Source organism: Lepidochelys kempii, chromosome 16 (assembly GCF_965140265.1).
Source record: "Lepidochelys kempii isolate rLepKem1 chromosome 16, rLepKem1.hap2, whole genome shotgun sequence".
NCBI lineage: Eukaryota > Metazoa > Chordata > Testudines > Cheloniidae > Lepidochelys > Lepidochelys kempii.
Window position 1 is genome coordinate 29,500,236 of NC_133271.1, and position 25,899 is coordinate 29,526,134.

Sequence of the window (25,899 nt, forward strand, 5' to 3'; positions counted from 1 at the left end):
AATCTGCAAAGCCACTTAAGGACCTTTACACACCTGAGATTTTAATGGCACATTTCTTTTGGATGGAGTTGGATTGGCTTGAGCACATTCCAGACAGTTATTACAATATTGTTGCACATTCCTCCTAAGAAGTGGCTACCATCCCACAGATGCAAGATGCTGGACAGTTTTGTTCACTCTTTGGTGTCCTCCTAAAGGAGTTTAATGAACCTTGAACATCATTTCCCTACGTAAATGAGCTGGAACTACCCATACAGGGAAAGGTACTCCTGTATACATGAGAACTCCATTCACTACCTGCAAATGTTGCTCATATCTTCTCTACTGTTAGCGACCCTTCTTCTTTTATTTGGGAAAGCTTTTTGATTACTTTTACTATGTCTTTATCAGATGTTTGCATCTCTTTTAAATTCAGTATGTCAGCCTGTGCAACTTTAGTTGTGGCAATAGGTCATCTGGGACTAGGGGTAGTAACAGAATATTCCTGATCTTTTTCTTTCCAGAATTTTCCTGATTGGGCTTCTTCTCGGGCTAATTTATTAGCCTTTCCATTTTTTGTAGCATAGGGTTTTAATTTTTAGTGGGCTTTTATTTTTTTTACTTTAATTGGCCACACTGGAACAGTGATTGTTACTTCTAACCAGCGGATGTATTTCATCAGCGATGCATACCTAATAGGTGAGCCATCAGAAGATGTGAACCCATTTGTCTTTCAACATGGCAGAAACTCTGTAAGAGAATTGCATACCCATGAGGAGTCTGAAAATAGACAGATACTTTGGTATGTGGTGGTGGTGATGGAGAACTGCACACAGTACTCCAACACACAAGCCACCGCTGCTAATTTAGCATACTGAGATGAATGTGGAATGCATGAATATGCCTTCTCCCAAGGCTCTCCTTTTCCCTTGGGAGGAACTGCATAGATTCCAAACCTGGTATAAGGTTTGCCTTGATGGTAATAACTAGAACTGTTAACAAAGAAATGACAGCTGCAGCGGCACAGGAGCCAGCAAACAGAGCTGTAAACAGGGGAGTCTGAGGGGGAGTTTGTAAGGGGGAGTTTGTCTTGTGGTGCTTGTTGGGGGTTTGTTTTTGCTGTGGGGGGTGGGGTTTTGGTGGGGTTTGTGTTTCCCAGATTAACAGGGTTTAGGTGGGAAGGCGATGACAGATACAGAGGCAGCAGTGGGAGTGACCCATGTAGTGGAAGACACAATGAGGATGACTGGATGTAGAAGCTGCGGTATGTCCATGATCCTGGACGGGGCACCTGGTAAGAGTTTTGTCTGCATGAAATGCCATCTGATAGAGCTGATGGAGGAAAAGATCCGAGGTTTGGAGATGCAGGTGGAAAGTCTGGTTGAGTTTAGAAAGGGGTTTGAGCAGATTATGGAGCAAAGACATGAGGTATCTGAAGGGGAAAGCTCTGACTTGCAGATGGAAGCAGGACTGAGGAATTCTAAAGGGAGGCTGGGTGAGGAAAGTGGTCAGTGGAAGCATGTGACTAAAAGAACCAGGCAGAGGAAAAGACGGGCTAGTGAAGGAGGAATAGAGCTCAAGAACAGGTTTGCAGAGTTGGAAAATGAAGAAGGGTCTCAGCAGGTAGTCACTGAAGGTGGAAGGGCAAGGAAGAAGAGAAGAGAGGCTAGTCCTATAGGAAAAGGGGAAGAGTCAACGGAGACTACACCAAATATGAGCCCCAGGAGGATACAGGATGGGTTGAAGAGGATTACAAGGGAGAACAGGAATGGAAAGAACTTGCAGCCAGAGGGAACAGGGGATAGACTGGAGAATAGCACCGTCACCAGGAAAAGGCAGGTCTATGTGATCGGGGACTCTTTACTGAGAAGAATAGACAGGCCTGTAACCAGAGCTGATCCAGAGAATAGAAGGGTGTGTTGTCTTCCAGGTGCTAAGATACGGGATGTAGACCTGAGGTTGAAAAGGATCCTAAAGGGAGCAGGAAAGAATCCCCTAATTATTCTTCATGTGGGAACAAATGAAACGGCTAGATTCTTGCTGGAAAGTATTAAGGGAGACTATGCTAGCCTGGGGAAGATGCTTAAGGAAATCGAGGCTCAGGTAATCTTTAGTGGAATTCTGCCTGTTCCTAGAGAAGGGCAACAAAGGTGTGACAAGATTATGACTATCAACAGATGGCTCAGGCAGTGGTGCTATAAGGAGGGCTTTGGGATGTATGGCCACTGGGAGGCATTCCTGGACAGAGGACAGTTCTCTCGGGATGGACTTCATCTGAGTAGGGAGTGAAATAGACTTCTAGGATGGAGGCTGGCACAACTGATTAAGAGAGCTTTAAACTAGGAATTTGGGGGAGATGGTTGGGAGATGTCCAGGTAATCTCCACACCGGATTTTAGCATTGAGAGGGAAGAAAACGAAGTAAGAAAGGATACAGCCATGGGTAGGAGAATGTATATAAGGAGGAAGGGCAGCGTGGATACCAGTCTAATAGGTCATACTGGCTGTAGAATGACCATGCCTAATCGGGTACAGAATGTGAGCGAGGCCAAACAGCAAAAATTAAGATGTTTGTACCCCAGTGCGAGGAGCCTGGGTAACAAAATGGAGGAACTAGAGCGACTGGTGCAGGAAGTGAAACCAGCTATTCTAGGGAGAACAGAAACAGGGTGGAAGAGTCGTCCTGACTGGACCACAGGTATTGAAGGGTCTGTGCTGTTTAGGAAAGACAGAAATAACGGTAAAGATGGTGGAGTAGCACTGTATATCAATGATGAGGTAGAATGTAAAGAAATAAGAAGCGATGGGATAAGACAGATTTATGGAATTTATGGATCAGGATTTAGCTGATCGCCATATTTGGAGTTGGGAAGGAATTTTCCTCCACGGCAGATTGGAAGAGGCCCTGGAGGTTTTTCTCCTTCCTCTGTAGCATGGGGCACGAGTCACTTGCTGTAGGATTCTCTGCTCCTTGAAGTCTTTAAACTATGATTTGAGGACTTCAATAGCACAGATATAGGTGTGAGGTTTTTTGCAGGAGTGGTGGGTGAAATTCTGTAGCCTGCGTTGTGCAGGAGGTCAGACTAGATGATCATAATGGTCCCTTCTGACCTAAATATCTATGAATCTATGAATCTACCACTGCAGATACTGTGGGTCTCCGGCTTGCATCCCTGACTAAGGGGGCTATGATTACGCTCGGGGCCGGTTGGTGTTATGCCAAGTAATTTGTAGAGTATGCAGACAAATAATCTATGGGTTCTTCTTCTATCTCTTTGGAGGCAGCCAACTCTGGAAGAGAAGAGGCTGTCCACCAGAGAGAAGGAAATGGGTTAACAGAGGCCACCGGACGGTTCGAGGGTGCTGGGCCTTGGCCTTCCATCTTCAGCTCATTCACTCATGCTTGGAATTCCCGGATGTCCTGTCATTGAGCCTCAAGCATTTGCTGCACTGTTTTAAACATTATTACAACTGAGTTTTTATCTCTATGGGGAGGTGGTGACTTGGATCTCTGCAGGCATGAATTGTTCTAGGCAGCATCTGAAAAGAAAGGAACACGGTCCCAGGCCCCTACTTGGGGTCCAAATGCATAAACCCTGTCAAGGGGCAAGCTCACTCAAAGGTCCAGGATTATTATGTGGGTTGGGGTCATTTTGCCAACAATGGTACCTAGAGAATTTAGGAACACTTTGGCCTAACCCTGGGAGTCCCTTAATTCTTACGGTGAGATTAGCTTGTGGTTCCTGAAGTATTGCAACAGGGCCTCCACGCCGACCTATTTTAGGGCCTTCCTGAGAATATGCGTTGGCCAGTAAGCCTAATACCTCCTTTAAAGAAGTGTTATTATTTATATGCATGCTAACCTTTTCCTGAAAATGGGGAAGAGAGTTATTGACTAACAAACTAATGTATGGCGACTCATCTGTTTTCCTTTTTAGGTGACTCTGCCATGCTGCACTTAACCGCAGGTGAAATTGATGTGGGAACTTAGGTCTTTGCTTTAGGTTAGACAGGATGGCCTCTCCAGCTTGCCCCGGATGCTGATTATGTTTCAATAGGGCTACTGTGTCTTTAAAAGATTTTTACTCCATAATGCTCGATTCACTGTGAGTTGTAAGATTTTAACCCATCTTCCCTTGATAAGCCAGAACACTTTTAGTGTTTTTTGTACACGTTGTGCATGCATTGCAACTGAAGAATCCTCCATTATTCCTATTTGCTTAGCTACCAGATCTAGAGTCCTAAATTTGTAACCACTGTTACAGGGCAATTAGAATCTGTGGATCTTCTCTCCGGATTGGGATCTGAGTTTGAATTTATAATTTCTATGTTTTGACTTCTCCTACCCAAATCCACATTTCTCTTATCAGAGCTATTAGAATGTGCCTTTGGAAATAATCCTGGCTGAGCAGGGTACCTTTGTATAAAACCTTTACGTCCTACACTTAAGGCATTTCCACACTGACTCAGGACATCTTAGTTCAGTAAATCTGGTGTAGTAGGGTGTTTTACCAGTACACCAGGTGAGACCAGCATATACCAAAGGGGTATAGAGGGTCCACAAAATTTTAGGGACCTAGGCAATGTTGATGATTGCACAAATGCCAATAAGTGTCCACCCAAAGGGTCTCCTGATCTATATGGTGCCAATGTAACATTGGGTGGAGGAGCAAGAATTGCTTTCCTTGGTTGTTGTATCTTTTTCTGTTGTAACCTAGAGATTACTACATCACAGGCACTAGCTACTTATGTTACTTGTGACACCACATCTTCTAGTCCCTGGACAATCACAGTTTTTAAAGGTATTTCCGCCTTACTATCAGAGGCAGACACTAACAGAGGAGAGGATATTTCTTCCCTCTTTGCTCTGTTTCATCTCATTTTTTACATTACTAGTCACCTTCTCTATTATGACACTTAACTCCACCTCCTGTGTTGCCACCCTTGGATTTCCTTTTTCTATCTGCAGACTGCTAGTAGCTTCTGCACTGCTAACTTCCTCATTTGACTCTCCCTGTGGCTTCCGAGACTTAATCTTCAACTCCGCTCCTAAAGGTACTGTATCAGCCTGAACTAACTCTCTTGCCCTACTTCTCGTAACCGGCCCTGCAGCATTCTCTATTTCCATTGGTTCCACCATGCCAATACGGTTGGGAACCGACTCTTTGTTCTCCTCTAACACATCTCCTATCTTTTCCAACTCTTTGATTCTTTCCAACAGCAGACCACGGTTTGATTTATAGCTGTCCAGCGATTTTAAGCTGGCATTCACTCATTCCTCCCAACAATGTGCTTTCTTTCCTGCTTTCTGTACCTGGTACCTACACTGTTTTAACTTTTTTTTTTTTTTTAAACTCTGCTTCTTTTGGAAAAGTACTGACCGCTCCTCTGAAGCTACATGTAGCCGATTTGGTAAATCCTGAATAACCTTTCCTCCCTCATCCAAAGTTTGCTGGGCTTTCCTGAGTAGCTCTAATTTTTTATTTAATTTTTTTTCCAGCGAACTACAAGCCACGAGCAGACATTTAACAGCTATTTTCTTTAACCAGGTTAGCCTTTCTTTTTTTCTGCTTTGTTTTTACTTTAAACACCTCACTTACAAAACCCCATGGGTTCCAGTGCTTAGAGATTATCTTGCAATTTTTTTAGCTGTACTAAATCTCCATGTTCCTGAATGTATTTTCTGGCAAAGTTTTTTAAAGCCATACTAAGGGTAACTCTAACAGACTCTACCCTTGCCCTTGCTCCACTCATCTTAACACGTAACTTATTTTAATTTTACAACTTTACTGTTGACTAGCCTATGTAATCAACTATATAATGAACACTCTTCTGTTCTTTACTCTGAAACTAAAGGCATCCCTTTACAGAAACAACAGGAAACAACACCCCAAACTGGTTTTTACACTTAGTTTAATAAGTCCCAAGTAAACAATAGAGGGGTGGGGGTGCGTTCCCCCTTCTTCCCTCAATGGCTCGTAGCTGATCGAGAGGTTTCTTTCCTCTGTCGGGACCTGCCAAACAGCTGGGGAAAACTGAGGCAGATGGATCAGAGGTGCAGCCCAGGAGAGTTGAGGAGACTGAAATAAGGTAGCTCAAACCGTACAAGTTTTGAGTTACTGTGGCCTTTTGGCAGCAATTAATACATAGATTTATCAACTCCCCCCCCACCAGTGTGGGTCATTGGGCTCAGTGCTACTGCTAATATCAGTACCATTTGTTATAACTTCAACCTTCAACAAAGCCCCTTAAACGCGTGTATTACTTTAAATAATAACAACACTATTATTTATCTTGCAAGATTAAATTTAAAACCTCTAAGCTAAAACACAGTACGTAACAGGAAATACTGGGATGGCTGCTAAGAAGCAGTCACAGGAAATCAGGTTCCTGTGTTGTTAAGAGTGGGTGAGTAAGACACACAGTCTTGCTCTCTAACTCTAACTCTTTACTTATACCTCAGGGGAGATTTTAAGGGGTCTAAAGATGCCTGGAAATCCTGAAAATCCCTGTCACACACTCCTCGAGACTTGTGCCTGGCTCGCCAGTCTGTTGCCCGATTTAGGAAGTTAATAATATTAATTTGGATAGTATGCGTTTTAGGCTCGCCAATCTGTTTGATCAGAAGATAAAAAGGTTTTTGTTCCGAATCAGGCTCCACAGAATTTACAAAGGACCCTTGGGGGTATGACAAGAAGCTCACACTGAGACAGATATAGCCTTAAAGACTTTTTATTAAGATGAATGAAGTAGTAATTGAATGGTAAAATAAACAGAGTTACAAAGCTACAGTTGTATTACTGCTATTTAAAAGATATATATGGTATTATATGCTACAAAGGTTTGATTAATATACTTAGTTAGTATACCCTTTCTTGATAACCAGGTGGTGAGAGACACAGGACCAGCCTCGCCTCTGGCAGTTCAGGTTCCTCAATTCTCGAATGAGAAGTGCAAAGCTTAGAAGAAGCTAGAGCTAAGAGCTATCGAAGCTAGAGCTAAGAGCTATCGAAGCTAAATTAGAGTTTACTTAACTAACTTAAACTTAAAATTAAAACCTAATAAACAAAACTAAGAACAAAGCTTAAGGAAACTGAGCTCAGCCTAGTTCCCTTGGAACTTAGAAAGTTTAAGAAAAACAAGTACAGGCTCCCCTAGCAAGGTGGGTCACTTCTTTTATAGGGCACAGGTGCCTGAACCCTCCTTTTATGCCCAAACTTCATTTCTCACCCACAAAAATGTTAGCGTACTCTTACTCCATAGACTAGTATGTTTGTACATATTGATGACATGTACATATATATTAATGACATTAGATTATACACACACGTTATTTCGGTTCTTTCCTTGTGGTGTACCTGTTAAGTTTGAGGGTACAAGCTTGGAAACCCCCTATGCCATTCTACCTATATCTATCTAGGTGAAAGGTCTCAGACATAACTTTGCCTTAGCTCAACATACAGGATATGGCCTGTAGGTCCCTTGCATTACAGCCTAACTTACTTTAATATAAATCTATAGACCTGTTACAATAAACCAAATACTTAAAATAGAAGAAGATATATATATATATATATATATATATGCAAGCAAGCAGGTTAATTCTATAGGCTACAATTGACAATTTTATCTTTATTGTAAAATGCATTTAGCAAAGCATTCATTATAAGGACTAGAGATATTTTGTGTTTTCAATACACCAGATTAATTCAAGAACAAAATGTTAAATATTATCTGCTTTCTGTTATATAAAATGGGGGCAAGGAGGGACCACCAGCACACCTCAACAAATAGTTTGGAATTAGGGGTATGGTAAATATATCTTGGAAACATTCTGTACTGATGCTGAAATGTCTATAAAGTTTGAGAGAATGATTTACTCTCTTTCATGTTTTGATTCTGAAGTACTCTAAATCTTGTGTGTGATTACATTACTGTTGCACTGAGTAATAATGGCCCAACATAAATTTGTGTGACAGGAAAAGAGTCTTGGGGCCAGATTCTGGCCCCTGCTCCAGAAGCATAAAAAAGCCCCCCAAGGGGGATTCTCCAAATGTAGGGCCAGCAAAAGAGCCACTGTACGTAGCCTTGTGTTGCCCTTCTGCACTGCCCTCAGAGTAGATCTGGGAGGGAGCAGGAAGTGAGTGACCATGTTACTTTGCAGTTGCACACTGTCAACTCTTGGCCATAGGCAGGTATTGGAAGGCTGCTGTAAATTAGAGCAGTCCCTGTGAACTGGGTACTGATAGGAGATGTCTCATAACTTGGCATTTCCTTGTTCAAGTTTGACATTCCCCATTGTCCCAAAGCAAACCCTTAAGAACAATCTTAAACATTTTGTTTAAAAAAAATTTGTGGTATTTCCTGGGGTTTTAATACAGCACATGTAAGAAGCTGGGGGGAGAGGATGCAGGGGTGTGCAATGGTACATGTGGATGCTGAGGGTGCATGAGAGCTAACTGCTGGGAGTACAGCAGGTCTTCATTACCTGTAATCCTAACTCTGACACAACGGTGCCTGCATTCCTGGGGTGGGGAAGCCTGTCAAATGCCACATCTGTTTACCTGGGCCAACTGTGGCTTCTGAAGCATTGGAGCCTCTCCTAAAGCCACAGTGCTTCAACAGTGGCAGTCAAGCCCCAGTGTTGGAGTTCATAGTTCCCCTCTCCAGGAAGTTTGGCCATTATTACTTCTGACTGAACTGAGGTCTGCAGGATTTCCTCTGCAGTTTCCTCTCCAGTTTTCTAACCATAGAGCACAGAGAGAAGCCAAAAGAAGGCTAAAAGGGGATATGAGTACTCTCCCTACATACATTATAGGGTAAATATCAGGAGGGTGAAGAGCTATTTAAGCTAAAGGACAGTAGTTGGCACAAGAACAAAGGGAAATAAACTGGCCATGAACAAATTTAGGGTGGAAATTAGTAGGTGGTTTCTAACCATCAGAGGGGAGAAGTTCTGGAACACAATCCCGATAGGAGCTGTCAGAGTAAACAATTTAATTATTTTAAAGAAATTAGCTGATTACTTAAAAACTGAGGAACAGATACAATTCACTTTGCTTAATAGTTTTAATTATATTGCAAGTTTGAAGGGTAACTGACAGTTGTTTGTTAGTGAGAGGGACCTGAAAAAAGGTGAAAGACTCAGAAAAATTTGTAAAGGGCCCATTTAAAATTCATTTAAACTCCTGAATTAACAGATTTAGTTGAAAGTCCTCAGAAAATTCAGTCTTAATAGATTATGTTCTTCAAGTTTGGGGAAGATGCATCATATGAGGTTGAGTGCCTGTTTTAACTGGAAAAATTGAATCCACCCTTAATTATAGAGGTACAACAGGGCCTCTTTAATATATCAGAAAGAGGTGTCAGAGCAGGAGGCCATGGCTCCGTATAGCTGGGTTCTGTTCCTAGTCTTGCCACATGCCTTGGGTGCATCACATTCTCTGTCCCTCACTTTTCTTTCTCTGTTTAAGTTAGAAATAATACTGTGCTCATGAAGGGACTTAATTAGTATTTAAGTGATTTGAGATCCTCTACTAGAAAGTGCTATCAAAGTCCAAGAAATATACATTTTAAAGTATATATGCTGAGATGTTCTGATTTTGTAATGAACTGAGTAACATATGAATCATTAAAATATAGGTCACAAGAGAATTAAGACATGAGCACTCCCTGAAGATCCTTAAATAAAAAGGGAAAGGACTACATTACTTCTGACAAGAAATACCTAAACTAAACTTCCCAAATCTGTGCTTAATTCCTACAAAGAAAGCACAGGCTGCATGGTAAGAGACTATAAAAGGCAGCTGCATCTTCTCCATTTTATCTTCAGTCCTGCTTCTTACCTCTGGAGGAACTTTGCTACAAATTGAAGCTCTGAACAAAGGACTGAATGACCCATCCAAGCTGCGGATGTACTCCAGAGATTTGATTTGAACCTGCAGTTTATTCCATCACTGCTACAAGCTGGAACCAAGAACTTTGCCATTACTGTATATAATTAAGTCAATTTAACCAATTCTAGCTCTCATCTATATTTTTTTCCTTTTATGAATAAACCTTTAGATTTTAGATTCTAAAGGATTGGCAACAGCGTCATTTGTGGGTAAGATCTAACTTGCATATTGACCTGGGTATGGGGCTTGGTCCTTTGGGATCGAGAGAACCTTTTTTTTCTTTTACTGGGATATTGGTTTTCATAACCATTCCTCCCCATAATGAGTGGTACTGGTGGTGATATTGGGAAACTGGAGTGTCTAAGAGAATTGCTTGTGTGACTTATGGTTAGCCAGCGGGGTAAAACCAAAGTCCTCTCTGTTTGGCTGGTTTGGTTTCCCTTGGTGTGCAAAGGAATCCCACCCTTGGGCTGTAACTGCCCAGCTTTAAGTAATTTGTCCTGAATTGGTACTCTCATTTGGGTCCCACCAAAACCAGCATCGTTACATCACCCGCAAGGAATTTTGAATAATCTGACTAAACATTTTCCTCTCCTCTCAGGGAGGAGAAACTTAAACTAGGAAGTGCAGGGTTGAGGGGGCTTGCTAGGAACCAAGATGGATAACTTGAAATGACTCTTCACAATATTTTCTGTTTAGATCTTCCCCCTCTATTACAGAAAGTGCTCCTGCAACTCAGAAAATTGCTTACAAACAAAAATAACCTGGAGAAATGCGATTCTTTCCTGAAGTCAGACCCTAAGCAGCCCATCTTTCAATGCCTGCTGTCAGCCTAAATACTTAGTGGAGATGAGAAGCTGTAACACAGTGGCCTTTGGCGGGACACTTCTGAGAGTATCAATTCAGGACAAATTGCTTAGAACAGGGCAGTCACAGCCCAAGGCTGGTGGTCCTTTACTACTAAGGCACATTTATGGTAAAGTTCTTGTTTCAGGCTTGTAGCAGTGATGGAATAAACTGCTAGCTTAAGTTAAGTCTCTGGAGTACATCCACAGCTTGGATGGGTCATTCAGTCCATTGTTCAGAGCTTCAGTTTGTAGCAAAGTTCCTCCAGAGGGTAAGAAGCAGGACTGAAGACAAAATGGAGAAGATGCAGCTGCCTTTTATAATCTCTTGCCATGCAGCCTGTGCTTCCTTTGTTTCAGACACAAGCTGCCCAGCACATGGCTTGGAAGCCTTAGAGTTCTCTCCATAGACATGTCCCTGCATGCCTTGCTGAGTCATAAGGTGTATCTGCCTTCTCTCAGTGGGTCAGTTGTATCGCTGATAGTCCCTAATGGGCCATCAAGCAGGCTAGGCAGTGCTGATGCCAAACTGTCCAGGGGTGTCACCCAGAAGCATAGCACAAGTTTGAAATACATACATATCTAAAACCCACAATACAAAGGTGATACAAACATATAAAACAAGATTATCATATCTGGCAAATTATAACATTTTTGCAGATATCTTACATGGCATATCTGGCTGATTACTTTCTAGGTGTTACCCCTGGAGCCAACATTTGAAATCCAGGAATAGAGCCAAGGCTTATAACTTTAAATACAAAAATGATACATGCATACAGATAGCATAATCGTAACCAGCAAATCATAACCTTTTTATAAATACCTTACTTGATCTCCTTTGTACAAGATTTGGTGCAACTATAGGACCTTGGTTGCACCAATGATCTATATGGTCACACTTCATGTCAATAACATCATAGGAGCCCTTCTCAATAAGTAGCTTCACAAGCATTGGCATGCAATCTCTCCTACTTGATCTGGCTTAAATCCAGGTGTCAGATGATATTGATATATTTTCTGTAGCAAACTTCTTGCTGAAAAAGCCTATTAAATAACATGAAAATGGAAGCCTCAGCAAGTTTTGTGGTCTCAGGCCCAGATTCACAAAGGGATTTGGGTGTGGTGATGCTCAGCATCACAATGCTTAACTTTCAGGTGCCTTGAAAATCACTGGAATCCACAAAGCCTGGTTTAGGCACCCTATACAATGCAAGGGGAACAGACAGGTGCCCAAGAATGGGATCTGTAAAAGCCAGCACACTAGACAGGAACTCACTTAAACTAGCCAGTTGGAGATGCCAATGAGAAGTATGTGTGTTAAGCCAATCCCTCTCATGGAGTTAGGTGCCTAAGCCATTCTTGCCTGTTCCTCCTCTGTTTCTTGCATTGGTGATGCCCCTGCCACCTCTCCAACTCTTACCCCAGTGGTTAGAACACTTATTCAGGATATGGGAAACCCAGGTTAAATTCTCTTCTCTGCCTGATGGGGAGAGAGGATTTGAATGCAGGTCTCCCACCTCTTACCCCTGAGCTATGGAATATTCTGATGTGGAGCTCCTCAATCTCTCCCACTGAAGCTGCTCCACTTCAGAGAAATAAACATTGGAGCAGGGGGACTGGACCCTGGGTCTCCCACTTGGGTGCCTTAGCCACTAGGATGTGGAGTCATTTTTTCTCTCTCTCTCTCTCTCCCTCCCCATGACTCTTTATTTATCCAAAGTGGAAGTTTCAACAGGAGAGATTAAGAGTGACCTACATCATAATATCCCATATGTGGGTGGTTACAGCATGCTCCTGATGGGTGGGAGACCCCTTGTGATATACCAGTACACAATCCAGACTGTGTAGCTGTGTCATCCCAGCTCTGTAACTTGTGGTGCACTTTACAATGCTTTGCTGCTGTAGCCACAAACCTGGCCTGCTCACAAACAGTCACCACCATGTAAGTGTGTGTGTGTGTTTGCTGCAGCCAGCCAAACACAACTTGGCTCTGACCAGCCTCAGTTTTGCTGCAGAGTGACTCCAACACACCCCCAGTCTCAGATCTTCCCCTAGAAATGTATGCCCTGTACTGCCCAGCCCTCTCTTGGACAGTACAAGTATATTATGTCTTATTCTTTTAAGGGAATAATATGCCAGTTTACTATTTTAAATAGTTACCTGGACACTTTCATTTTAATACACTGGATTAGATAAAACAAATTTAACTACAAAGAGATCGATTTTAACTGAGTACAAGTAACAAGGCATAAAAGTCAGAAACAATTACAAGAAAAATAAAGGTAAAATGTTTACTGGTGACTAACAAACTATATTAGGTCTAGTCTACAGTAGCAACACTAAAGCGCTGCTGTGTGGCTTGTGTAGTCGCAGCAGAGCACTGGGAGACGGCTCTCCCAGCGCTCTAAACGAGGGGCATAGCTACCAGCTGGGGGGAGGGATCGCTACCGGGGGAAGGGATCGTTCAGTGGTTTGAGCATTGGCCTGCTAAAACCAGGGTTGTGAGTTCAATCCTTGAGGGGGCCATTTAGGGATCTGGGGCAAAAATTGGGGATTGGTCCTGCTTTGAGCAGGGGGTTGGACTAGATGACCTTCTGAGGTCCCTTCCAACCCTGATATTCTAGGATTCTAAGGGAACTCTATGTTGTTTCTTTGCTAAGATGTAGATTTTTGCCCCGTCCCCTTTCCTGCCAAAGAATAGCCATTTTGAAGGTAATGGTCCATCAGCCTTGTTTACACCTGGCTGAGGTGTCAGCTTGTCCTTTGTCTCTGAGGAACTGGCTTGGCCACTCCCCAGGAAGTTCTCAGGAAAACATACTTTTAGTCATGATTTCAGTTTGTTTATAACTTCACATATAACACTTCTATGTGCATTTTGCCATGATATGATTGATCAGCAAATTATACCTCACAAGACATACTTTGTACAAACATTATTACAATAGTGTGTAGGTTGAGCAGTGTAACTCCCCACCCTCCGTGGAGTTTGTGCACCGCTGACCTCCAGAGAGCATAGATGTCTGTGTGTCATGCATAGAGATGTGGTTGTTGATGTTACTATGTCTGTCTTGGTAATGGTCTTGACAATCAGGACTGAGTCCAGAAACACACAGGGAGCCAGTGGAGGGTCTGGAGCACAGACTAACATGATCCCAGTAGCCCGTCTCATGGCAGGGGCTGTCATATTCTGCATGAGCTGGAGCCTCAGCATTGCATTTGCTCTCATTCCCAGTGAGTTTCAATAAACTGTAAACTGTAAACAGTGTGGAGGTGGCTAATGTACTGAGCCCCAGGAGATCCTCCTCCAGGCCGAGGCAAAGTCTACTAGCAAGCTCGAGGTAGACGGAGGTTTATGGTTTTGTTGTTTTTTGCCCTGTGCAAGACAGATGCATTGTGTGTGCTTAAATGTAATTGACTGTGTCTATTTTAGGTACTTGTATGGTACCATAGTATCTAAGCTTGCATTGTTAATGTATTAACCCTCAAGGGGTAAAAAAGTACAGTTTTCACAGATGAGGAACTGCAGCACAGAGCGTAAGTCTACACTGCAATTAAAAACCTGCTTCTGGCCTTTACCAGCTGACTTGGCTAAGGATAAGGAGCTGTTTAATTGCGGAATAGATGTTTGCACTAGGGCTGGAACCCAGACTCAGGGACCCCATGAGGGGGGAAGGCCCCAGAGCTTATGCTCCAGTCTGAGCCCACAGTGTCATCTGCTGTGGCTCAGTACAACAAGGAATTTTTATGGCAACTGGAGAAAGAGGGCTTCGGGGTGGATGTCAGATGCTAAGAGGAGAAAAACCGTGGGATGAAGGATTGGTAGGCACTCTTGAGGAAAGGTAGCTTTCCCTTCCCAGTTTTTAAGAGGAATACATTATTTGTAATTAGAAGCATTAGTTTTAAAAAGAGGTGATTATGTTAAAAAGAGGTGAATATGTTAAAATGGCTGTTAGGCCCATACATTCCTGGGGTAAGTTTTTTTAGCTAGACATAAGCCTTTAGATTCTAAAGGTAATATAATTAACAGGTCCTTTGACAAGTCACAATGTACAGTGACCCATCTGAGAGCAAACTGAAACACTGATAATTGCTATTGTGCAGAAAGGGAAAAACAGAACAAGTACCTTCTCTGACACAAAGCAGTGGACATGGTATACCACGGTCTGACCTGCATTTCATGATCTCCTTCTCCTGTAGGTGTGTCTGTCTGAAGTTCTGGAAAAAATTCAACTGCATCTGCATTTAAATCCGTCTGAAATGTTATGCTGTAAAAGAAAATCATACTATGTAGCTGCTGCTTGCATTTTTGCTTTCACTTTGATGATTCTGTATTATCTTTGGACACAGGGGCACTCTCTCCTACCAAATATAACACCACAAGAAGGCAACCTCTGTAGAGGAGAACTTGCCAGCAATACAATCACAGCCATAAAAGGTACTAGAACTTTTATCATTGCCCCATACTTCGATAATAGAAAAAGCAAAATAACCCGCGTGATTGGGATTGTTCACCATGAAAAAGTGAAAGACCTTTTCTGTTGGTTCTGCTGCCAGCCTGATGGTGAAATATATGTATCAACGGCAGCAATAGATGTTCATTCAGATCGATTTGGATTCCCTTACGGGGCAGCAGACTTGCTTTGTTCAGAACCTCAAAACTGTGATCCAAACTTTGTATCCATCAGTTGGGAACCTAAAGGAAATATTGACCAACTACCAAGGTTTGAAATAAAAAACCGCAAGCCTGAGACCTTACCCATTGAATTCACTGTGTGTCTCTCTCCCATGTTTGGAAATTATAGTAATGTCTTACAATTTATACAGGCCATGGAGATGTATAAAATTCTTGGGGCACAGAAAGTTATTATCTATAAGAACAGTTGCAGCCAACTGATGGAGAAAGCCTTGGAATTTTATATTGCAGAAGGAACCATTGAGATAATTCCCTGGCCAATTACTTCATACCTCAACGTTTCTTCTCGATGGCATTTTTCTATGGATACCAAAGACATTGGCTACTATGGACAAATCACAGCTCTAAATGACTGTGTTTACCGCAACATGTACAAGAGCAAGTTTGTGCTTCTTAATGATATTGATGAAATTATTTTGCCCATGAAACACCCAGACTGGAAAATTATGATGAGTGGCCTTCAGGAGCAAAATCCAGGGGCTGGCATTTTCCTCTTTGAGAGCCACGTCTTCCCTAAAACTGTATATGCTTCTACTGACATATTCAACATTACATCCTGGAATGCTGTGCCTGGTGTTAACATCCTGCAGCATATTCACAGAGAGCCTAACAGAAAAAATGTATTTAATCCTAAAAAAATGATAGTTGATCCAAGGAAAGTGGTTCAGACGTCAGTCCACTCTGTCCTACATGCCTATGCAGACAGTGTGAATGTTCCCATTGATATTGCCCTTATTTATCATTGCCGGGAAGCCCTTCAAGGAAAGCTTCCTAGAGAATCCCTGATTAGGGATACAACTATCTGGAGATATAACTCATCATTAGTCATGAATGTTAACAAAGTGCTACAGAAAACAGTGTTCTAAGTGCGGAAAATGAGACCATGAGGGGGTGGGGAAGGGGTGGATTACCAATATGTATAGATTCTGAAAGGAGGGTCCCAACTAAGGTCTGCTCCAGCTTGAGGTTCTCCTTCCCCAGGACTTTCATCCTCCTTAACACCACAGAGGCTATCAGACCAGGGATGGGACCACTCTACTGTGCCCCAGAAAGTGTCATCTATGTACCTCTGTCTCCCTTAGCTCTGCCAGTTCAGCCACTCTGGTCTCCAGAGCCCGTACTCAGTCTGAGGGCCATGAGCTGCTTGCACCAAATATACACACATTGCCTATTTCTCAGATGCTGTCTCTAGGCTCTCATATTTCACTCAGTTTAATTGCAGTGGAGAATTAAATTGAAGTGATCTGAGTCTTTTTCACAGCTTCATGGGTCGTTGTAGATCGTCACAAGGTCCCACATGCTTTAGATCACTGGTAAATGTATTTATCCTTATCCGATGTTATAAAGCTAAGGTAACCCCGCTGGCACCTAACCCAAAATGGCCAATAAAGGGAACAAAATTATTTCAGATTGGGGGGGGGGGACAAAGGGTTTGGTCTGTCTGTATAATGCTTTTGCTGAAAACAAATAAAAAATGCAGCCTCACAACTCCTGTTAAGTTAGTAAGTAATCTAGCTAGAAATGCGTTAGATTTCCTTTTGTTTAATGGCTGGTAAAATAAGCTGTGCTGGATGGAATGTATATTTTTGGTTTTGTGTCTTTTTGTAATGTAAGGTTTTGCCTAGAGGGATTCTCTATATTTTAAATCTAATTACCCTGTAAGGTATTTACCATCCTAATTTTACAGAGATGATTCTTTTACCTTTTCTTTAATTAAAATTCTTCTTTTAAAAACCTAATTAATTTTTCATTGTTCTTAAAATCCAAGGGTTTGGGTCTGTGTTCACCTGTACAAATTGGTGAAGATTCTTATCAAGCTTTCCCCAGAAAAGGGGGTATAGGGCTTGGGGGGATATTTTGGGTGAAGATGTCTCCAAGTGGGCTGTTTCCTTGTTCTTTGTTTAAAATGCTTGGTGGTGGCAGCATACGGTTCAAAAACAAGGCAAAGTTTGTACCTCGGGAAAGTTTTTAACCTAAGCTGGTAAAAATAAGCTTAGGGGGTCTTTCATGGAGGTCCCCACATCTGTACCCTAAAGTTCAGAGTGGGGAAAAAACCTTGACATGGCGGTAGAGGTGGGATCATTTTAAACCAAAGATCATTTTGAACCAGAAGCACAGCAGGATTTTAAAAGGTTTTGTAAAAGGTGATTGCAGCTGTAAATTCTGTCTCTCTGCCTGGGGGACAGAGCAGCAGGCATAACAAAAGGTGGTTACCCTTTCCTTTATATTTATAACAGACTTATTCACTGATTGTTGTCTTGTCTGCATGGGAATTTTTAATTGCACATTATCTGTAACTTGGGTCTCCACCAAGTGTTGTTTCCAATATCCTCTATAGATGATATCATGGTATCCTCCTGCACTGAGGATACCTCTCTGAGGCAAGTTATTAGGAAGCGACAGGAATAGTAACGAGGGATTTGATTTTTAGAAATATAGATAGTTGGGTTTGTGATGACTGGAAAAATTGCTGGCGAATTGCTGGCTGAGCGTGAAGGTTGTAGACCTCACAGAACATCTAGGCTGAGTTATGTACCATGCAAAGGAGGAGCTGGGGGTTGTAGTACCTACATGTACCAATGACCTAGGGCAATGGTCTCCAACCTTTTAACACCCAAAGACACTTTTTGAATTGAAGGGCAACCCAGGATCTATCCTGCCCCTTCCCTGTTTCCTCACTTCCCCAGGTGGGTATTGTAGTTTTAAGAATGCTTGATAAACAGATTGACAGAGCGAGACGGGTACCCAGAAATCACCTTCTACAGGACAGGCCCCATAAGGAAAACAGAACACCACTGGCCATCACTTACAGCCCCCAGATAAAACCTCTCCAGCACATTATCAACAATCTACAACCTATCCTGGAAAACGATCCCTCACTCTCCCAGACCTTGGGAGACAGGCCAGTCCTTGCTTACAGACAGCCCCCCAACCTGAAGCAAATACTCACCAGCAACTAGACACCGCACCACAGAAACACTAACACAGGAACCTATCCCTGTAGCAAAACTCGTTGCCTACTCTGTCCCCATATCTACTCTAGCGACACCATCAGAGGACCAAACCACATCAGCCACACCATCAGAGGTTCATTCACCTGCACATCTACTAATGTGATATATGCCATCATGTGCCAGCAATGCCCCTCTGCCATGTACATTGGCCAAACCGGACAGTCCCTATGTAAAAAAATAAATGGACACAAATCGGACATCAGGAATGGTAACGTACAAAAGCCAGTGGGAGAACACTTCAATCTTCCTGGACATTCCATAACAGATTTGAAAGTAGCTGTACTTGAACAAAAAAACTTCAGAAACAGACTTCAAAGAGAAACAGCAGAACTAAGATTCATTTGCAAATTTACCACCATTAATTTGGGCTTGAATAGGGACTGGCTCATTACAGAAGCAGCTTTGCCTCTCCTGCAATTGACACCTCCTCATCTATTGTTGGGAGTGGACTACATCCACTCTGATGCGTTACCTGGAATGCGTTACCTAGGGAGGTGGTAGAATCTCCTTCCTTAGAAGTTTTTAAGGTCAGGCTTGACAAAGCCCTGGCTGGGATGATTTAGTGGGTGTTGGTCCTGCTTTGAGCAGGGGGTTGGACTAGATGACCTCCTGAGGTCCCTTCCAACCCTGATATTCTATGATTCTATGATCGAATTGGCCCTGTCAACACTGGTTCTCCACTTGTGAGGTAACTCCCTTCTCTTCATGTGTCAGTATATTTATGTCTGCATCTGTAATTTTCACTCCATGCATCTGAAGAAGTGGGGTTTTTACCCATGAAAGCTTATGCTCAAATAAATGTTAGTCTTTAAGGTGCCACCGGACTCCTTGTTGTTTTTCTGGATACAGACTAACACGGCTACCCCTGATACTTGGCTCTGGGAGGAGGCTCAGGGCAGAGGCTTTGGGTGCAGGAGAGGGTATGGGGTGCTGGCTTCAGGAGCAGGCTCAGGGTTGGGGTGCAGGCTCCCAGCAGGTGGCACTTACCTCAGACAGCTCCCAATCGGTGGCACAACGGGGCTCAGGCAGGCTCCTTGCCTGCCCCGGCCCTACTCAGGCACATCAGCACCTCCTCCCCATCACGAGCCGGGCCACCCCCCCACACACACACCCTGCCAGCCAGTAGTGCACAACGTGACCATGCCACTCCCAGAAGGGACCAAAGTGCCCCTGTGGGGGGCACATGGCTCCGCATGCTATCCCTCTCTGCAGGCACTGGCTCTGCAGCTCCCATTTGCCACAGCTCTCTGTTCCCAGCTATGGGAGCTGCAGGGGTGATGCCTGCAGGCAGCAGCAGCGCGTGAAGACCCCTGCTGGCTGCTTCTGGGAGAGGCGTTGGGCCGCGGCAGGCAGCCCTGCTGCTTCGCCGCAGCCGGAGATCACGATCGACTGGGAGAGTCTCCAGGATCGACCAGTTGATCACAATCAACTCGTTGGTGACCACTGACCTAGGGAAAGGTAGGAGAGAAGTCCTTGAGGACTAATTTAGGCTGCTAGCTAATAAGTTAAAGTTCAGGACCTCCATGTTAGCATTCTCTGAAATGCTTCCAATTCCACACACAGGGACAGTTAGGCAGAACTGCAGATTCTCAATGCATGGATGAGACAGTGGTGTTTGGAGGGCGGGGATTTAGGTTTATTAGGAACAGGGGAACCTTTTAAGAAAGGAGAAACCTATATGAGAAGGTGGGCTCTACCTAAGCCGAAACAGAACCAGATTGCTGATATTTTAAAATTAAAAGCATAATTGAGAAGCTTTTAAATTAAGAACTGGGGGAAAGCCTACAGGTGCAGGGCAGCACATGGTTCAGACAGCCACATCCTTTAGGGGAGGATTTATTAAAGGGAACACTTTACAACCTAGTGTAACCCGTCTGCCCATCAGAGTTGGCAGCAACAAGGGCCGGGTTCAGTATCTGGGGGTTCCATTCCAATAACACAATGCAAAACCGGCTCGAGTCCCCACCCAGTAACCTGGGACAAATATATACCACCCCCGCTGGGCACCTCCAAGAGGCAATACTTCCCCTCTCGCAAGCACAGAGTCTGAGTGTAGCAAAAAGGCTTTTAATAACAGAGAGAAACAATGTGGCATTATGTTGGGGGAACACCACCAACCGGATTCATAACACAACCCATGAGCAAAAACCCACCCCAAGCAAATTGGAGCATGTCCTTTCCCTTTGGTTCTTGAGTCCAGCAACCCAAAATCACCCAAAGTCCCAAAAGTCCAATAACCCAAAAGTCTCTGTCCCTGGTCAGGGCAGCCCCAGAGTTCGAAAGTTTATCTGCAGAGTTTTACCTCCCAACCGGGGTGGAGATGGGGGGGGGAGGTTAAGGGGCACCTTACGTGGTCCAAAGCTGATTGCCCCACCTCTCCATGGGGCTCCGCTCTGCCAACCACCCCCATGAGCTGCTCCAGGCATCCGACAAACTGCTCTGCTCCATCAGCCACGCTGCTCTGCTCACCGTCCCGCAAACTGCTCTGCCATATATCTTCAGGCTCCCCCACTACTTAACACAACGCTCAGTGATTTCAGCTCTTCGTAAGTTTAGCTCTTTTGTGATTTCAGCTTGTGAGCCTCAGTGCTGGTGCACCATTAGCCCAAAGTGAATTCAGCTCAGCATCCTGTATCTAGACTCCTAATGAAATCAAAATTAGCTCTGATAGTGGAGAGAGGAGAAAGTGCAATTAGCATGTAAGGCCCTCATCATGAGGCCCATGCGACCAAGTATTAATACCTGTCCCCAGCCTCTCTCCAGTCATAGAATATCAGGGTTGGAAGGGACCTCAGGAGATCATCTAGTCTAACCGATCAAAGCAGAACCAATCCTCAACTAAATCATCCCAGTCATTCACTGAGTTTTGGAACCCATGACCCTTGCCTAGCGAGTGCTGCTTAGTTGATGGTGAGTCCCTCCATCATAACAAAAGGCCGAGTACAGTTCCACTATCCTTGATTCACATAATCAGGATAATAACAGTTTATTCCTGCCCCAATAACAGAGAAACTGGGGCTCCTACAGCAGCCAAAGTGACCATCTAGGCAGGGTGGGTGTTCCTATGCAAATGAGATCAGCCCCTGAAGTTCTTTTCCACAACCCACCATGACTCACCACCAGATGTCAGGGGAGAGCTCATCCTGACTCTGCTTACCCTAGTAAAGAGGAGAGGATAGAAGTTGATAAAGTACAGTTAGGAACTGAAGAGAAACAGTCAAACAAAATAAGAGTCCCATTCAGTTACATCAGATGAAGCAGACAAAAATTTACAAATTTCATAAGTGCTTGTATACATATGCAAGAATTCTAAATACTAAGATGAGTGAACTTGACTGGCTGGTATTAAATAAAAATATTGATATAATGGGCATCACAGAAACTTGGTGGAATGAGGATAATCAATGGGACACAATAGAGTGCAAAATATATAGGAATGACCATGTAGGTTACGCTGGTGGGGAGATGGCGCTATGTGTGCAAGAAAACATGGAGTCAAACATAGTAAAAAATCTAAAATGATTCAACCTGTCTCATAGAATCTCTAGGATCAGAAATTCCATGCTTGAATAAGAAGAATATTGCAGTAGGAATATATTATCAACCACCTGCCCAGGATGGTGATAGTGACTGTGAAATGCTTAGGGAGATGAGAGAGACTACATAAACAGAAAACCCAATAATAATGTGGGATTTCAACTATCCCCATATTGACTGAAAACATATCATCTCAGGATGGGATGCAGAGATCAAATTTATTGACACCATTAATAACTGCTTCTTGGAGCAGCTGGGCCTGGAACCCACAAGGGAAAAGACAATTCTTGATTTAGTCCTAAAAGGAGTACAGGATCTGGTCCAAGAAGTGAATATAGCTGAACCACTGAGTAGTAGCAACCATTATGTAATTAAATAGTGAAATGCCTGCAAGCTGCATGGAAAAACATTTTAAAAATACCATAATAGGCTCAAATTGTGGAACTTGTGGCCAGGGGCTGTTGTGACGGGGGGTCAAAAAAGCATTAGATAAATTCATGGGGCATAGGTCTAGTAGTGGCTATTAGCCAAGATGGTCAGGGATGCAACCTTATGCTCTGGGTGTCCGTAAGCCTCTGTCCTGTCAGACCTTCTGGCAGTCAACAGGGGATGGATCTCAATTGTCCTGTTCTGTTCATTTCCTCTGAAGCATCTGCCACTGGCCCCTGTTGGAAGACAGGACTCTGAGCTAGATGGACCATTGGTCTGACCCAGTATGGCCGTTCTTATGTTCTTAATGCATGGTGATCAAAAGACCTGAGGTACTAGGGAAAACATACGTTTCTTAAGAGTGGCTGCTAGAGCTAGATTTAGGCATCAGTCATAGGGTGACCAGACATCCCGATAAAATCGGGACTGTCCTGATTTTTAGTTCTTTGTTTGAATAAGCAAAAATGCAGTAAAAAGGAGTGGAATAGATGTTTGAGAGAGTGTGCTGGTTTTTTAACTTTAGATGGCGTCAGGGTTCCCTCCCCACTCTGAACTCTAGGGTACAGATTGGGAACCTGTATGAAAGACTCCCCCCAAGCTTGTTTCTACCAGCGTAGGTTAAAACTTCCCCAAGGCACAAATTGTTTGCCCTTGGAGGGTACGCTGCCACCACCAAGTGATTTAACAAAGAATCAGGAAAAGGACCACTTGGAGTTCCTATTCCCCCAAAATATGCCCCCCAACCCCTTACACCCCCTTTCTTGGGGAGGCGTGAGATTAATATCCTAACCAATTGGTTACAAAGTGATCACAGACCCAAACCCCTAGGTCTTAGGACACTAGAGAAATCAGTCAGGTTCTTAAAAGAAGGATTTTATTTAAAAAAAAAAAAAGGGTAAAAAAAATCACCTATGTAAAAATCAGGATGGAAAATAACTTTACAGGGTAACAAAAGATTCAAAAACACAACAGAAGTTCCTCGAAGCTTAGTTTCAAAGTTACAAAAAACAGGAATAAACCTCCCTCCAGCAAAGGAAAAATTCACAAGCAGAACACAAGATAATTGAACACATCTTGCCTGACTTTTACTTACAATTTTTGTAATGAGAGACTTTTAGGATGGTTTATAGGAGAAGAAGTTTTCTGACCTGATGCTTCTCTGCTTCCCAAGAGACCACACACAACAAAGCCTCCCCCAAGATTTGAAAGTCTCTTCTTTCCCCATTGGTCCTTTTGGTTAGGTACCAACCAGGTTATTTGAGCTTCTTAACCCCTTACAGGTAAGGGGGAATTCTAGGCTACCCTTAGCTGTGTGGTTATGACAGCTGGCATTAAAAGGGCTGCCTTTTTCAGCTGCCCCTAGGTGCCTAAAAATGTTAACTGGTCTCAGCTGTGTGCAGGGGCTCTAACAGGCAGCTTTTGAGGAGAAAAAGTTGGTGCTAGCTGGTTACTTGGAAGGAGGCTGTTTTGTTTCTAGGTGGAGGAGGGAGAGCTGTGAATGCTGAGACTGCCCTCAGTTTTCCATAATCTTTCATCTTATTATGAAGAAACAGTTATTAGCTGATTCTAGTTCTTTGTAAATCGGTTAAGATCTATTGTGTTGCTCCTTTATGAGTTAACCTGTACTACTGTAATTTTTTAACTAGGCCATATGGAGAAAAGAATTGAACTATACTAGGACTTGATTTTTTTTATACATACACTTTTACTTAGCTTTCAGTGAATGGTAGGGGTGTGTGTGATGTTGTACTCCATATGCTTTATGAAAATATGCTTATGAATGTGAATATGATGTAACTGGAATATGCTTTATGCAAAAGGTCTCTTGTAAAGTATCATTACAAAGCTTATAATCTACTGAGTGTGTTCATCCTATTTGTTTGCATATGTTATTTCTATGTCTTGAGTTAGGAGAATAAGATATAAACTTGTTTACATCAGTAATACATATTAAGTGGAAGCCATTAAGGGTGCTTCAGAATCAATGAACTGTAAATGGCTCTGTTTACTTGCAGACCTACCTGTGGGCCAGCCCAGGAAGAATGGAGGCTGGGGTCTCACAGGCCATGTGATCATGTCACCTAATACTGGAATCCATCTTAATCCTTGTACTTTTCCATTCAGAAGGAGGGGTGGGGCCAAGCACAAAGGACTCCTGCCTTGTGCAAAACTATAAAAAGGGGGTGGAGCAGAACAAAGAGGCTGCCAGTCATGGAGATATTACCTGTAATCAGTTTCTTAATGTACTAGGCTTAGACTTGTGTTTTTGCTTGGTGATTTACTTTTTTCTATTACTTGAAATCACTTAAATCCTACTTTTTATACTTAATAAAAGCACTTTTGTTTATTAATGAACCCAGAGTAAGTGATTAATACCTGGGGGAGCAAACCTCTCCCATGCATATCTCTCTATCAGTGTTACAGAGGGCAGACAATTTATACGTTTACCCTGTATAAGCTTTATACAGAGTAAAACAGATTTATTTGGGGGTTGGATCCCATTGGGAACTGCGTATCTGGAGATAGATAACCTGCTGAGTTGTTTTCAGTTAAAGCCTGCAGCTTTGGGGGCATAGCCCAGACCCCGGGTCTTTGTTGCAGCAGGCTAGCATGTCTGGCTCAACAAGGCTAGGTTCTAGAGTCCCAAGTTGGCAGGGAAAAAGGACTTAAAGGTAAGTTTAGCACATCAGGTGACAGTCCCAAGGTGATCTCTGTGACAAAACCTGTCACGGGGGGAGGAAAAAAAAATCAGACACCCTCCCACTGACTTGTTTACTAATGTGTTCATTCATGCTTTATTAATAGTGATAGTGGTTTCGTATGCTAAGATACCAAAAGCCAAATCTGTTCCCCATGCAGAAGGGCCCTCCTTACTGAGGAAACTTCTGGCAACATTGGTAGGTAGTGGGGACTCCGTGCTGTCTACCACTTAGGGTGGTAGACAGGTTATTTTTCATGTCTATAAATAACTTTTACTCAAATGAAACTTTAGGTTGCAGTCTCACAATCTGATCTGCCCAAGCAAAACTTTCCATCCATTCAGTTCCTTATCAGTGAGCTTTTGTGGAGTTGCAGAAATCTGTCTTCACAGAACAGACTGCAGTATTGGACCATTAGAGAAGGGGTTTTACTCATACAGGATTTCCCTGTAGCATTTAGGTTTTCATTCAGCAATTTATAATTTGACTTTTATATTACACTTTTGGGTTCCCACTGTAAATGACTGAATTAACTACTTGATACTTATTGTCTCTTTGCTGGCTGATCTCTTCAAAATGATTCTAAATCAGCGTTTTACATATATTCCATCAAAATAAACATTATCCAAGTAATCATCCACAGCACAGATAAGCATTATTGTTTTGTTTGTACTGCTCTTCGCTAGGTCCCCATTGTGAGTTTCTGTGGGGACAACTTCTTCATCCTCAGCTCATGGTGCTGCACCACTAATTAGCTAAACCCTTGTAGGCCCACATAGCGTATGGAGGAAGGGGAGGGCGCAGG

At 43.0% G+C, this 25,899-nt stretch overlaps 2 protein-coding genes across 6 annotated transcripts in view; both read left to right on the forward strand.

Annotated features, from left to right (window-relative positions):
* Window positions 1–25,899, forward strand: part of SLC2A8 (solute carrier family 2 member 8) — a 92,216-nt gene that overhangs the window by 33,595 nt on the left and 32,722 nt on the right. For 2 of the 5 annotated variants that reach the window (XM_073314504.1, XM_073314510.1), the window contains exon 1: window positions 15,093–15,157. The exons of the other annotated variants lie outside the window; for them this stretch is intronic. The gene's annotated coding sequence lies outside the window, so the exon portion shown is untranslated. Of the gene's footprint in view, window positions 1–15,092; window positions 15,158–25,899 lie in introns of those variants that run through there. 5 annotated transcript variants of the gene reach the window in all.
* LOC140899277 (uncharacterized) lies at window positions 703–24,750 on the forward strand. Its single transcript, XM_073314511.1, has 3 exons — window positions 703–731; window positions 5,479–5,527; window positions 14,920–24,750. Exons 1-3 carry the CDS (start codon window positions 718–720, stop codon window positions 16,279–16,281), a joined length of 1,425 nt encoding a protein of 474 aa, XP_073170612.1. The 5' UTR covers window positions 703–717; the 3' UTR covers window positions 16,282–24,750.

Excerpts from the sequence above, each read along its gene's own strand:
- LOC140899277 (XM_073314511.1), top strand. Across the intron at positions 5,528-14,919 it reads CAGCTATTTTCTTTAACCAG|GTGTGTCTGTCTGAAGTTCT; the intron begins GTTAGCCTTTCT and ends CTTCTCCTGTAG.